Raw genomic sequence first — 15,818 nt, 5'->3', positions numbered from 1 at the left:
TGATCCAGAATAAACTCAATGATTCTTTCTCTCTCCCTTTTTTAATTGTAGCACAGTGTTTTATCATTTTGGATCTCAATAAAAGAGGCCAACAATACTTGAAATGTTATCAACCCGATTTTCAACATCTATTTCGCATGGGATGCTTGGCCAGCTGAACTAAATCATATTCTCCAGGATGTAGCAGTCAAATTTAGGATTTAGTTTGTTTAAATATTTGACAATATTGTATGTTAGATAATGCCATATTGTTTTCTTCCAAAAGCAAGTTTATTTTGAGAAAGAATTATCTTGCTTTCATAATTTCAACTTTCCTTTAAATTTTCCCTTTAATAAAGAATTGTTGGCAACTTCTTTATTAGAACAATTATCGGTTATTCATGATTTTGAATTGAGGCATTTAACTTACTATGTTCTGCAAATGTATCTAAAATACAGTTTCGATGTTCATTTAGACATCAAGAATCATAAGGCTTAAGAGATTTCTTTAAAAGAAAAAGCTATATATTTCCCTGTTGTAGTTCTAGTTAGTGGCATGGAGAGTTAATATTTACATGGCACAGAAACAGCAAAAGGAACAAGTTAAACCACCCGATGCCTCTGGGGGAAAAGAGACAGATAAACAAACTATTGTTTTTCCTCTGGTATGAAGAAAGTCAGTATATAGGCACAATAAAAAGTTATTGTTGTGGTATATGGTGCTAGCATCAGTAGAGAGGATATGGCGTCCCCTTAGTAGAATGGAATTTAGAAGTGCTTGGGAAACGCATTGCATGAGCATCGACTGTCACTACATTCCAGCTATCTAGGCCACCGAATGATTGATTGATTGATTGATTTATTTATTTATTTATTTATTTATTTATTTATTTATTTATTTATTTAATTTTATTATCGGACTTATATGCCGCCCTTTCTCCACAAGGACTCAGGACAGCTCACAGCAATAAACAACAACAAGTCCAATTAAAATTCAACAATAAAAACTAAAATTCCCATTAAAACCCCATTCAGTCCAGGCCAGCTTGGCGAAACAGCCATGTTTTGAGGTCATGACGAAAGGAGCGAACGTCGGGGGCTACCTGGAGCTCCAAGGGGAGCTGATTCCAGAGGGTAGGTGCGCCCACAGAGAAGGCTCGCTCCCTAGGGGCCGCCAGTCGACATTGTTTGGCCGATGGGACCCCAAGTAGGCCCTCTCTATGTGAGCGCACAGGGCGGTGGGGAGTTGTTGCTGGCCGCAGGTGATCCGCCAAATACCCCGGGCCTAAGCCATGTAGGGCTTTATAGGTAATCACCAGCATCTTGAACCTCACCCGGTGGGCAACCGGTAACCAATGCAGGTCACGCAAGAGGGGTTTGACATGGGAGCATTGGGACACTCCCATCACTACCCACGCGGCCGCATTCTGCACCAGCTGAAGCCTCCGAGTGGTTTTCAAGGGCAACCCCATGTAGAGAGCGTTGCAATAGTCGATCCGGGATTTACCTCTCTATATTCATTATTCCTGTATAAAATTTCTGAGGATACATAACCTATAGCAGTGATGGCTAACCTTTTTGCCATCTCGTGCCAGGAAGGGGGGGGGCGGGGGAGGTTTGCACGCACGTGTGCCCACACCCATAATTCTATGTGCACATGACCCCCCGCTCCTGGCATGCGATGGCCCAGTAGACCCATTTTTCTTTCTCACCTGGCTCCAGATCCTCTCTATGTGTCTGGGGAGGGTGAAAACAGCCTTCCCGACCCCCTCGGAGGCCCTCTGGAGGCCTGAAATGACCCGTTTCCCAACTTCTGGTTGGGCAAGAAGTGACTTTTTTGTTGTCCCCAGCCTCCAAAGCCTCTCTAGGAGTCTCTGAAGGCTGGGGACAGCAAAAAAGTCGCCTCCTGTTCAACCAGAAGTTGGAAAAGAAGCTGGAGGCCGTTTCGAGCCTCCAGAGGGCCTCCAAAGGGGTGGAAAAGGCTGTTTTCGCCCTCCCCAAACGCATAGAGAGGATCTGGAGCCAGGTGAGAAAGAAAAATGGGCCTTCCCCCCAGCAGCCCCTCTGGAGGCAGGAAACAGCCTGATTCCCTACTTCTGGTGAGCCCAGAAGGCTCGAAAATCAGCTGGCTGGCGCGCACATGCGTGCCAGAGCTGAGCTGGCATGCCCACTAATAAGTTGGCACGCATGCCACAGGTTCGCCATCACGGACCTATAGCCTGACTTTCATCATGGCCATGGGAGCATAAGACAGTGATGGTTGTAATAATAATAATAATAATAATAATAATAATAATAATAATAATAACAACAACAACAACAACAACAACAACAACAACAACAACAATAACAACAACAAATCATGCCATCTATCTTCAAATGCTTTACTTATTTGTGAGGAATTTTTTCACAACAGTAGTCAGCAAAATAGAAACTCTTCCTCCATATTAGTTAGCCTTGGAGGATGTACCTAGACTATGAGCAGTGCATCATGTCTGAAATGGTATAGGGTTTCGTGCCTGAGCAGGGGGTTGGACTAGAAAACTTCCAAGGTCCCTTCAACTCTATTATTCTATTTATTCTATTCTGTTTTCTATTCTATTCTATTTTTTATTCTATTCATTTATACCCTGTTTTCCCCAAAATAAGACATCCCCTGATAATAAGCCCAATCGGGCTTTTAAGCGCATGGCAATAAGGCCAAGTGCTTATTTCAGGGTTCAAAAAAATATAAGACAGGGTTTTATTTTCGGGGAAGCACAGTATATCCACAAGGTAGCTTTTAGTTGAACATATCTGAAGGTGCAACTGAATCGCACAATAGAGCTTGAATGATAGAAGGTTTAAATTTAATTATCACTGATCCTTTTGTGTTTTCTCATTTTCTATTGCTGTGCCTGATTATTGAGGTGCTAAGCTATCATTTTCTTCAGTACTGCAGAGATGGAAGGGAAGCTATCATTCAAGGAAGTGTAGAAGTCTAGAAGCCTTTGATAGATTATTCTAATTTTATGTTGCATTTTCAGGTAGCAGTAATGACACTTGTTATTTCAAGGTAGTAGATAACTAAAGAAGCAAGAAAGATGTTGCTGTTTCATCAGCTTATCACAGAAAATACTTGTTTCTGACTATGGAAAATCCTACGCAAAATTCATTTTAGCATGATGTGGAGAAAGAGGAATGGAAAGTCCTTTTAAAAAAAATAGTGTTAAATCCCATATTTATGCATGTGAGTCTCCATTAACTTTCAGAATTCTCTGCTTGATTAGATTTACAGGTTATTGTTAATACAAAATAATATTTCCTAAGGCATATTCAAAACAGAAACATAAATAGCTGTGGAGACATAAAGTTTAATAATAATACAGTGGTCTAAGGCACCTTGTTATTAAGCTGGTTAAGACCAGCCTGCAATTCATGCAGGTTCAAATCTCGCCAAGGCTCAAGGTTGACTCAGCCTTCCATCCTTTCTAAGATAGGTAAATTGAGGACCCAGTTGTGGGGGCAATAAGCTGACTTTGTATAAATATACAAAAGGATGAAGGCTATTGCTGAGCACATTGTAAGCCGCCCTGAGTCTCCGGAGAAGGGCAGCATATAAATTAAAAAAAAATAAAAAAAATAAAAAAAATAGTGCCTGACTCTTGACGGCATGCATGGTAACAGATCAGCAGTACTTGCTTCTTTCCTCAAGAAAAAAAAAATCTTAAACCTTTCCAGATTACTTCAATAGTTTGCCACACAATAGAGTTTATTAAATGTTGTATGTATCTTGATTCAAATGCACTGATTTTTAAATAAAATAAAAAGTCATGCTCCTATCTCATAGGTGAATTTTGAAACTACTCAGAAATTTATATTCCTTTAAACTTATTAATAGAAACCACAGTTAATAACAGGTACATTGTGTTTTGATCTTGTGTCATACTTAATACTGTGGTCATCTGAAAGAAAAACACATCATTTTATATATCCATTTTAAATAAACATCACATATCCCCTGCTTCGCAGTAAATTACCTATAACATACATTCAACTTCTGTTATGAAATAACAGAAGTTATTTGTTAGTTTGTATCTTCTTGTTGTTGTTGTTGTTAGTTGCGAAGTCGTGTCCGACCTATCGCAACCCCATGGACAATATTCCTCCAGGCCTTCCTGTCCTCTACCATCCTCTGGAGTCCATTTAAGCTCATGCCTACTGCTTCAGTGACTCCATCCAGACACCTCATTCTCTGTCGTCCCGTTCTTCTTTTGCCCTCAATGTTTCCCAGCATTAGGCTCTTCTCCAGTGAGTCCTTCCTCCTCATTAGGTGGCCAAAGTATTTGAGTTTCATCTTCAGGATCTGGCCTTCTAAAGAGCAGTCAGGGTTGATCTCCTCTAGGACTGACTGGTTTCATCGCCTTGCAATCTAAGGGACTCGTAGGAGTCTTCTCCAGCATCATAGTTTAAAGGCCTCAATTCTTTGGCACTCAGCCTTTCTTATGGTCCAACTTTCACAGCCATACATTGCAACTGGGAAAACCATAGCCTTGACTATATGCACTTTTGTTGGCAGGATGATGTCTCTTCTTTTTTGTATGCTGTCTAGATTTGCCATAGCTTTCTTCCCCAGGAGCAAGCGTCTTTTAATTTCTTGGCTAGTTCCTCTTCACTTTCTGCCATTTGTATCTTAGCTTGGTTTAAAAAAACTGTATAATTTACTTCAATTAATCTTTGAATGTTAGTAGCACATTTCAGAAAAAAAACATAGAAAGAATTATACACATATCTGAGTTATCCTAGCAGAGTTCCTTTTGTAACAATTGAGAAATATTTCAGTTTTTGAAATAGGTATTTGATGGAATGTCAACTTGTGGCTTTTATCATATAATTTCTTTTGCTGCCTCTTATTATATTTCCCAAAATAACTGTTTTCCTTCTTTTGTGAATGCTAAGTACTTCTGTAGTGTCATCTTGCAGTATTCTATTTCATTTCAATAGGAAAGCAGCAAATTAACATTGCATAAGAATATAATTTTTACATTTTGTACATAATGCTTATGGTTATATATTTTCAAAATCTTCATGAATATTAAAATGGATTGCCTGGTGCATCCAAGGATTATACAACAATCTTTTTGCTATAAATCATTTGACAGCTATATAAAATCAAAACACATTCTTCTATGTATTTCAATCAAAACTGAAATTTCATTTTCTATGTATACCAAAAATATATTTTGAGGTTTAGTTGTATTAAAAATGAAAAGTAAAATACATTTGTAATATTTGACCATTGCAAGTAAAAAGAAACCCTATGGTTTCTTGAAAATGCTTAGAAAAATAGAACTTCTTGAATTAATAAACTAGAGGAAGTTTAAAGGCAAAAAAGGGATGAGGTGCAACTAGTGAACCTCTATTTGGGCATGCATACTCTTATTATGTATAGTGCGAGCAACTAGATAAGGAACAGTGATATTCTGTAAGTGGCTCACAATCACAGTTCAGAGTATCAGCAGTATATATAATATCTTTGAGGATTGATGGCAAGCAAATTACATTAGCTCTCTGTTTTGTTGTGCTAATGCTGTAGATCTTAGATTCTTTGTTTCCTGTAAATATCAGTATATGTGCTACTTCTGCAGAGTTCACTTTTCTAGAAAAAAATTTCAAATCAGTGACATCTGTGTCTTCATATTTACCTTCTAGCGGTTACATCTTTTTCATGTTACCGGACCTTTATAGTCATTTTTCCCTTCTCAGCTATGCTGTAAGCCTTTCAGGCATCCCCAAAACATGTTTACTAACTGCTTTAAAGTCACTAGATACAACTGGTTTCACACTCTTGTTAGTTCCTTCTGCCAAGCCATAATGTACTTTGTTCTTGGCGTAGAATAATATATGGGTCTATATGGGGAGATAACCCAATCTCCCCAGCATTGTCCATTCTACTGGTACATGGAGAAACATAATTCAATCAGATAACTAAAATGCATAATGCAAAATAAGAGATGAGATATAAATGCATAATCATAGATCAATTCTTAAAATTCTCAAAATCTTTAGAATATAGTAGAAAATAACATTTGAAACAGTTAGCTATTTAGCGATTATGTTCTGCATTTACAGTATATACCCTTAATTATAATTTCAGTATTTCTTATGATTGTCACTTAGTAAGCTAAACAATCATTAAACAGCACTTTTAGAATTTCTGGCACTAACTTTTTTTTCTAGACAGCCATTCTAATATTCATAGGCGTAATTCCAACAAAGACAGATTAGGTACTTTTTTTCTAACATCCCTGGAAAGCATAGCAGTGGCTTGCAACCTTCCTACTATGCATCTGTTATTTCTCTCTAATTGTCTGAAAGCCTGTGTCTGTAACAGAAACAAAGCAGCTGGAATTCAGTTTGAAAAAGAATGGGTGAAGAAAAGTTTAATGGTAGAAATTAAAATGAAATAACACAACATTGGATATAACATTAAATATAGAACTGTTCTTCCTAGAAGAAGTCTTGTGTGCTCAGTGTTCAATTTTCATGAACATATTACAGCATGTGTACATTTTTAGTATATAAATTTCAGTGGCCATATTAAAGTTGCACTTTTTAAAATCCAACATTGAGTACCAAAGGGATGAAAGATGCCATGATAAGTCAATAGCTAATTTTTGTCGTTTAGAGATAAAGAGTAAGCCATCTATGATGAGTTGAGATTTGGGTGAGAATGGCTTAAAAGGAATAGTAAAAGATATGCATGAGTAAAAGATAGCTTAGGTATTATAAATGATGTTGCTGTCAATGTGTATAATTATTTCCTATCTGAAGGCATTGAAACTTGTCTTAACCTATATTGGAATGGTAATTTTTAGGAATTCAGATGAATATTCCCTATCAACTCTTGCAAGCATTAGGATGAATGTATTAGCTTAATATTTTACAGATGCTGACAGAAGGCATTTATTCGTGGAATAAGAACAGGTTGATGTACCTCCACCTTGTTCTCCTAAATATAGTGTTGAGGGCTCCAGATAACTGAATATCAAGCAAAAAAATAAGCTAAATGAAGGGAAAATATTCCTATGTAAACAGAAGTAAACATTTGTGCAATGTTGAATGTTACCCTTAAATCTTAAGCAACACTTATCTTCAGAAATACAGGTAGTTCACAGCAGAATTCAAAACACTCATTTTGTAACTGTCTTAACATTTGATACATATTACATTAATAGAGGAATATGGGATGGGTAGCTTTAAGGTAAGGCATTTGATAAAGTAGACCATAACCTACTACTTGATAAAATAGAAAAATGTGGGTTAGACATTATCACCACCAGATGGATTTGTAACTGGCTGACCAATCGCACTCAATTTGTAGTCCTCAATGGAACTGCATCTACATGGAGGGAAGTATGCAGTAGGGTAGCCCAAGTCTCTCTTTTAGGCCCAGTACTCTTCAACTTCTTCATCAATGATTTGGACGGGTGGGGGTGGGGGATAGATGGGGAGCTCATCAAATTTGCAGACGACACCAGGAATAGCCAACACTCCAGAAGATAGGCTTAAGATACAAAAGGATCTTGACAGACTTGAACGTTGGGCGCTATCTAACAAAATGAAATTCAATGGTGAAAAAAGTAAAGTTCTACATTTAGGCAAGAAAAACAAAATGCACTGGTACAGTATATGTGGTACCATCCAGTTTTGGTCGCCATGATGTAAAAAAGATGTTGAGACTCTAGAAAGAGTGCAGAGAAGAGCAACAAAGATGATTAGGGGAATGGAGGCTAAAACTTATAAAGAACAGTTGCTGGAACAGGGTATGTCTAGTTCGATGAAAAGAAGGATTAGGGGTGACATGAGAGCAGTGTTCCAATATCTCAGGGGCTGCCAGTTAGAACGATTAACCAGTGGAACAACTTGCCTCCAGAGGTTGTGAATTCTCCAAAACTGGAAGTTTTTAAGAAGAGATTGGATAACCATTGGCTGTCTCAGGAATTCTGGGAATTGAAGTCCACAGGTTGTAAAAGAGCCACAATTGCCCACCCCTGGACTAGAAGACCTCCAAGGTCCCTTTCAACTCTTGTTCTATTTCTAAGGAAGTGCTTGTGGTGTGTTTTGATATCCCCTAGGTATTATAGAGATCTCAAACTTCAGTTTTTCATCTTTATAGCAGTAGTAGTTAGACTTATATACCACTTCACAGTACTTTACAGCCCTTTTTAAGCAGCGTAGAGTCAGCATGTTGCCCCCAGCAATCTGTGTCATCATTACTGACCTCAAGGATAGAAGGCTGAGTCAACCTTCAGCCGGTCAGGATCAAAGGAATCAAACTACTGGCAGTCCTGCATTCTAACTGTGCCCCCATGGCTCTTATATATTAATTTATAACTTTAGCATTTAACAGTATCTACTGGGACCCACACAATTAATTTTTCTTTCACCTACAAATCTAAATGACAGAAAACAAGTTTCAACTTTCATTGTAATATAGGAATGGATGCTACAGGGTGAGCAATATAACTTCAGTAATCTGAAATGCATGTTTAAATAGCACTATCATGGAGTACTCTGTTGTTCAGCCTTAAATTGGAATTAGTGAAAACTAAAACCCAATCTCAGTTATGTAAATATTTTCATAGCTTTATATCTGAAATATAAATTTTGGGGACTTGTGATTTGTATAGAAACATAATTAAATCTTTATTTTAAAAGTTTAATTATTATTAAAAATAATTATTACATTTGTAATAATAGACATTCTTTTTGAAGATAAAATTTTTATTTCCTCATGCCAGTAAGTTAATATGGTGTAATAAAGGATTTGTAGCATAAACCAAACTCTGTGTAAATTCTCTACAGGAGAATTTTAGGCATGGTTGGACTATATTTATGACAGGTTAAAATATGTTAACTGTTATATCCTATGATTGCAGAAGAGTGATAATCCTGAAGATTATGAAGGTCATAATGCATGAAGTGACTAATTTATGATATAAGTGAAATATGAGCCACTTTTTTCTTCAGTGATAAATCTCGTATTGCTCCCTGGGTATTATAAACTTTTAAAAAAAAAATCTTTGTTTTTAACATTTGGAATTTTGGCATTTATTAATTTTTTGAATACATTTAATATGCTATATGAATATCTTATTTAATTATAAATTACATTTTATGAAATTATTTTCGCGGACAAATACGTTAAAAAGAATTCCAGTGGTTAGTCCATGAACGCTAGTTAAACTTATACTCCATATGCCATTTTGTTTAAAATAGATCCAACTTCTAGGATTTTGTTGCTGTTTACTACAAAGCAATTTTTCACAAAACCATTTTCCATAAAATTTCAATTTAAGTTTCAAGAATTGATCTCATACATATTACTGTAATAATTATTAAATTTATATGTTGAATTATAGAGGCATGGATAGTTAATCTGAACCATTTTTTCCAGTTTATTTGCAGTAGATATAAAGCTTTGAACATTAAAAAAAGGTCTATTTCTGTTTGCTTAATCATGCTTGTGCTTCTAACCTGAGAAGGTTAGAAATAATAAGTCTTTATTTTTTCCTTTTAAAGACGCTGTGTGGACAGTAATGACTGGACGTTTCCGATTGCCTGCTGGCAGAACCTACAATGTACGAGCATCTGAGCTGGCACGAGATAGACAGCATACAGAGGTGGTCTGCAATATTCTTCTTCTAGATAATACTGTACAAGCATTCAGACTTAACGTAAGTACGGTGTTTGGGAAGCATTCCTATAATACAATATTAATTTCATTTTTAATCATTTTATAACAAATTTAACACAAAATAGAATAATAGAATTGGGAGGGGCATTTATGTCATCAACTTCGACCTCCACTTTGGTACAAGAAACCAAATGAAAGCATCCTTGACCGCTTGCTATCAAATCTCTGTTTAAATATATCCAGTAAAGGAGAGCTTTCACAGTAACTACTTTCATTCTAAATGTCTTTACCATTTGGAATTTTTCCTGACAGTCAAGAAAATTTGCCTCCTTGTAACTTAATGCCATTATTTTGTGTCCTGCTCTCTAGGATGATAGAATATAGCCACTCCGTTTTCCTAAAAACATCACTTTCTTTTAAGAATCTGAAGAGTGTTCTTAAATTCCTCACCCATTTTGATATTTTTAGAGCTAAAAATACTTTCTTTAGCCTCTTTTCCTTTCAAGACTTAATTTCTAGTCTTCCCATTATTCTTGTTTAAAGTATTTTGCATTTCTTAATGTTTTTCCGATAGTAAAAACAATAGAATTGAGCAGGGGTGAAATGTTCCCAATTCGGACCGGATGACCCGATCCGGTAGCAATGGTGGTGGGTGGTTCAGAGAACCGGTAGCAAAAATCCCTGCCCCCCCCCCCCCCCAGCTGAGCTGTGCGATCATCAGAGGCTGGGTTTTTTTACTTTTAAAAGCATTTTTTCAGCCGAAGGGGTTGTAGAAAAAAATGCTTTTAAAATCCTCTAATGATCCCTGATAAGTTGTCTGGTTGTCAGAGGCTTTTAAAAGCATTTTTTTCTACAACCTCTTCGGCCGAAAAAATGCTTTTAAAAGTAAAAAAAAAAAAAGCCTCTGATGATCGCGCTGCTTAGCTGGGATTGTCAGAGGCTTTTTAAAGCATTTTTTCTGCAACCTCTTCGGCCGAAGAAGTTGTAGAAAAAAATGCTTTTAAAAGCCTCTGACGATCAGGCAACTCAGCTGGGATCGTTAGAGGCTTTTAAAAGCATTTATTTATCTACCACTAAAAATGACAAAATAATAGTATGGTATAACCATTTTTTGCCTTTGTATTTGCCTCTTTTACTGAGATTTTCTAGAATATTTTTGTATATTACCATCAGATATTTCTGTCCTGATCCTGTTACGAAGAAAAAGAACAGTTTAATATACAAATGATGGTTTAAGAACCAAAATGAAAACCAGCATAGTTTGGCTTTAGTCTGTTAACAGTGGTTTCATAAAATGGAATAATATGCAAGAAAATCCAGTACTAAAATTTCTAATTCATAGAATCTATAATCTGTTCAGCAATAGATTAGCACAAACAGTTGTTTGTTTTTCTCAGGCTCCTATTTTTAATACACAGTGATAATGATTGCATTTTTGGTCTATGGGCAACAGATAATATTTATATGATTAGTTCTTGGGGAATCAAGGATTTCTTTTGTACTTACTGTCATATATAAATAAAAGAAATCTATTTGAAAGTATATATTAATTTGATGATATAGTGGTAATTTCAAAATAAGGATTAAAAGTAAGGAAACTGAGATCAGGAAGAGAGCAGACTTGTAAGAAGGCATACAGTATTTATCTTATTTATGTATTTTTCCCTCACATATAGTATGTGATGGACATTTGCTGAAAATAGAAAAAGCTGTTGAAAACATGAATGAGCAGGAGGTACAGATGGCTGAAGGTGTCCCTGCTGAGGATGACCTTGAAGATCAGCCTCCCAAGCAACTTGGGAGGCGTGGAGCTTATCCCTGCTGCTCATGCATTTTAATCCTTTCTAAAACACACAAGCAGGATTTCTGTCCTTTTTCTTGCCAGTCCTAACCAGTTATCACTTCCCTTTTTCACATTTCCATTCAGTTTCATTTGGCCTTTCTCATATTTAACATAATCTTCTCTTAATCTATTTCAACAAAGTTTTTACTTGTCTTTGATTAAAGGAAGGTGGAGAATATATGCGCATATTGTATGTATCTAACACTGGTTTACTTGTATGCAAGAAAATGGTGGACACATTTTTATAAGTAGAATACTTATTTTATCAAAAATAAAATAATATGATGCCTTATTTTACAAGAGAGTCAATTTGGTCTAGTGGTTGAGGAACCAGGCTAGAAACCAGGAGACTGTGAATTCTAGTCTCTCATTAAACATGAAAGCTGGTTTGGGTGACTTTGAGAATGTAGTCTCTCAGCCCACAATATCAAGCTCAAGTGATAAGCCTGTTGATCAATTCCAGTCACAACCAGTGGATCGGCATTGGGTTGATCTGGGGGAAAAAAGGGGGGCCCTGCAGTTGGGAGAATATGTGCTAGGAAGAAAAAAAACATTAACTACCTTTTTTATTACTCTTGGCCCTAATTTTTTTGGGGTGGGGGAGAATGTGATGTCTGGGAGTGTACACACACATACACACACACACACACACACATACACACACACACACACAAGATTTTATGCACATTAATATGTAAGTGAATAAATATAAATATTCACATGCATATATTTATTGTGTGTGGGGGGGGATCACCAGAAGAGCTTTTAGTTAGAGTTGCACCTTTAAATTGACACAGTATAGAAAAGGGGTGTGGGTGTGTGAGATCCGTTTTTTGGGAGGGTGATGTTTCATAATTCTAGACCACCAATCTCTTTTCTGATTTTTCATTAGTGAATGTTGATTACTTTTTTCAGTGGAATCTTTGCAGTATTGCCAGTTTGCAAATTCTTACTGAGCTTGTTTAAAATACTGATCATGACCTAATTCTAGTTTTTTTGAAAGATATTTCTTGGGCTATTAGTAGTCAATATGTCTTGTTCCTTTTTCCCCCTGTCTTTTTTCTCTTTTACTTACTTGATTATATTATACTGGTTAAAGAAGTTTAAGACATTTTTAAGACATGAGGATTACACTGTATATACAGCATGTTTTACATTTCATGTCAAGAACACTGCAATAAGATGAGCCAGTTTTTTTTTCTTTTTTGATAATACGTACAGAAGGAATATTACACCTGTGTTCTGAGAACCTGCACAGATACACTGACACTTACATGGCTCATCTACTTAGAAGCACACATAGAGAAGGTGTGGTTCAGTTTTGAGACTCTCTGGGAAGTATTTATGGAATATATGAAGATGTGAGTTGTCTGTGGCATTTGTTGGATTAAAACAACAAGGGCCTTCCTGTTTGGGTGGAAGTGATGCTAATATTACCTAGGTCCTTCTGTTCCTCCTACTCCTGTCTACCACTTAGTTTTGAATTTTTGTGGGTTGAAATTGGCAGGGTGTGTGTATTCATATGGAGAACTGTCCTTGCAACCTAAAATGATTTCCCCATGATCTTTTTATAACCTTTGCAGTACATACAGTAATATAGCCATTTTCTCCAAAGGTTGACAGAATTCTCCTGCTATACTTGAAAATAGAACTTTGCTGAATTAAATGTCGCAGTATTCCTCCCAAATAAAATGAAGTTAAAATAAGAATATACATAATGCATTTTTTTTATTTTAATATTTTTGTATACTTAAAAATTAAAATAGGTATCTCTTTGTTTCCCCAAAAAGCAAATTATAACACAGCATATATATTTATGCACAATCATAAGTTTTCAGTGGTAAACTAATGTTACTTGAATTCACTATAAAATAAAATATTACAACAAGATTTAACATTAACATAGTGCAAAACTGTAGGTTTTTCTAAATCAAAATCTGATTCTAATTTGTTTATATTATTTTCCAGTGTATTCCCAGTATGTTTTGCAATTAAATTTAATTGTTATAGACATGCCAGTTATAACAAGCAGTAATTTTTACCCATTTCTGTCATTTGTTAAGTATTTGGTCTTTGCTACTGATCATAAGCAAGTTCTATGATTTAGGCTCATAAAGGAAAGTTATTTTCCCCCAAGTCGTGTAGAAATACTGCACAGAACTAAAAATGTGGGAATGGAAAACAGTGTGTACTTGTACTTTCATGTACAAGTGCAATGTTTATCATTTAGTGCAGTGTTCTTAAACTGGGGGTAATTACTCCCGGTAGGGGTAATTTGGGCATATTTGGGGGTAATGGAGCACTTTGTAATAGCTTGTTTGTGAGTCGATGATCCAGTTTGGAATTGCTGCTGCTGAGATGCTTTATAAAACAAGAGTCTGCTTTTTTGTGGTAGTAATAACATCATTTGAGACTGAGAAATGGGATAATTGGATCAAAACAGTTCAAGAGCCACTGAGTTAGTGGATATTTAATTTTAATATGTACAGAAAGGAAATTATGTATAATTTGGCCAGCAGGTCAAAGTATGAAAGATGTAATGAAATAAGGTACAAGTACAGAGTCTAAAAGGAACAAAGGAAATAAAGGTGTGGTTAAACAGCATACCTGTCAGATATACGAGGAAGAAACAAGTTTATATTCTCATGGGCAGGGCAGACTGTTGAAAATGTTCTACAAGTTCTAAGTCTACAATGAAATTTAGTGGAAGTAGAGATCATTTAACTCTGAAATGCACATTGACATACAACCATTTTGACATGTGCAACTATTCAATTATACTTTGCAGAGAATCAATATTTAAAACATTGATATGGATAGTTCAACCAGTATTAACTTCTTATTAAATGTTTAACAATTGTTTCAATAGACCAGGAGAATATGATCCTATAATCTCAGAATCAATGAAAAATGCAATAAAATTCCTCTGTTCAATTCAGTCACTGGGATGACAAGAATTTAATCTTTTTTTTTAAAAAAAAGGATGCCCTTTGTATCTTTGCCCCCTTTAGTTTTTTAATACATACATGAAAATGTAGACATAAGAATTTTTCTTGAATTTTTGTTGAAATTCTGTTGCAAAAAAATTACGAGCAAAAGAGTTGAAAGATGATGAGCATGTTTATATTTGTGTATTCCATTTAGGTATATGTTTGCTTTGCTTTGCTTTGCTAAATGTTTGAAAGAGATCTCTTTATTCCTAAATTTCTATATTATTTGGGGCTAGTGGAAATTAATACTGGCAGAATGTAAAGTTTTGGTTGAAACTTTAGTTTTATCTGTAAACTATTTTTGTTATTTTTTTCTTTCTACAGAAACATGATCAGGGGCAAGTTCTGTTGGATGTAGTTTTCAAACATCTTGATCTGACTGAGAGAGACTATTTTGGTTTACAAGTGGCTGATGATTCTGCTGATAACCCTGTAAGCTGTACTATATATTCCCATTTTCTCTTCTCTTGGCATTTGAGATTTTGTTTTATTGATCATAACACACATGATTATTCTGAAGTTGCTTATACTGTAAAAAAATTATTATGAGCAATATATAGGTGAAACTCGAAAAATTAGAATATCATGCAAAAGTTCATTTATTTCAGTAATGCAACTTAAAAGGTGAAACTAATATATGAGATAGACTCATTTCATGCAAAGTGAGATAGTTCAAGCCTTGATTTGTCATACTTTTGATGATTATGGCTTACAGCTCATGAAAACCCCAAATTCACAATCTCAGAAAATTAGAATATTGTGAAAAGATTCAATATTCTAGGTTCAAAGTGTCCCACTCTAATCAGCTAATTAATCCATAACACCTGCAAAGGGTTCCTGAGCCTTTAAATGGTCTCTCAGTCTGGTTCAGTAGGAATCACAATCATGGCAAAGACAGTTGTGCAGAAAACCATCATTGACACCGTCCATAAGGAGGGAAAGCCTCAAAAGGTAATTGCAAAAGAAGTTGGATGTTCCCAAAGTGCTGTATCAAAGCACATTAATAGAAAGTTATGTGGAAGGGAAAATGTGGAAGAAAAAGGTGCACAAGCAGCAGGGATGACCGCAGCCTGGAGACGATTGTCAGGAAAAGGCCATTCAAAAGTGTTGGGGACTTTCACAAGGAGTGGACTGAGGCTGGAGTCAGTGCATCAAGAGCCACCACACACAGATGGATCCTGGACATGGGCTTCAAATGTCGTATTCCTCTTGTCAAGCCGCTCCTGAACAACAAACAACGTCAGAAGTGTCTTACCTGGGCTAAAGAAAAAAAGAACTGGTCTGTTGCTCAGTGGTCCAAAGTCCTCTTTTCTGATGAGAGCAACTT

The 15,818-nt window shown here is 35.9% G+C and overlaps 1 protein-coding gene across 2 annotated transcripts in view; it reads left to right on the top strand.

Moving 5' to 3' along the window:
- Nucleotides 1-15,818, top strand: part of PTPN4 (protein tyrosine phosphatase non-receptor type 4) — a 102,802-nt gene that overhangs the window by 30,315 nt on the left and 56,669 nt on the right. For both annotated transcript variants that reach the window (XM_070951451.1, XM_070951367.1), the window contains exons 2-3: nucleotides 9,544-9,698; nucleotides 14,816-14,923. In XM_070951451.1, coding sequence (XP_070807552.1) covers nucleotides 9,561-9,698; nucleotides 14,816-14,923 — 246 coding nt within the window. In that variant the 5' untranslated portion in view covers nucleotides 9,544-9,560. The remainder of the gene's footprint in view (nucleotides 1-9,543; nucleotides 9,699-14,815; nucleotides 14,924-15,818) is intronic.

Source organism: Pituophis catenifer, unplaced genomic scaffold (assembly GCF_029215685.1).
Source record: "Pituophis catenifer annectens isolate HBS135680 unplaced genomic scaffold, rPitCat1.0.hap2 SCAF_1, whole genome shotgun sequence".
Classification (NCBI taxonomy): domain Eukaryota; kingdom Metazoa; phylum Chordata; class Lepidosauria; order Squamata; family Colubridae; genus Pituophis; species Pituophis catenifer.
The sequence above is the reverse complement of the archived record's forward strand: the minus strand, read 5'-3'. Positions and strand labels throughout refer to the sequence as shown.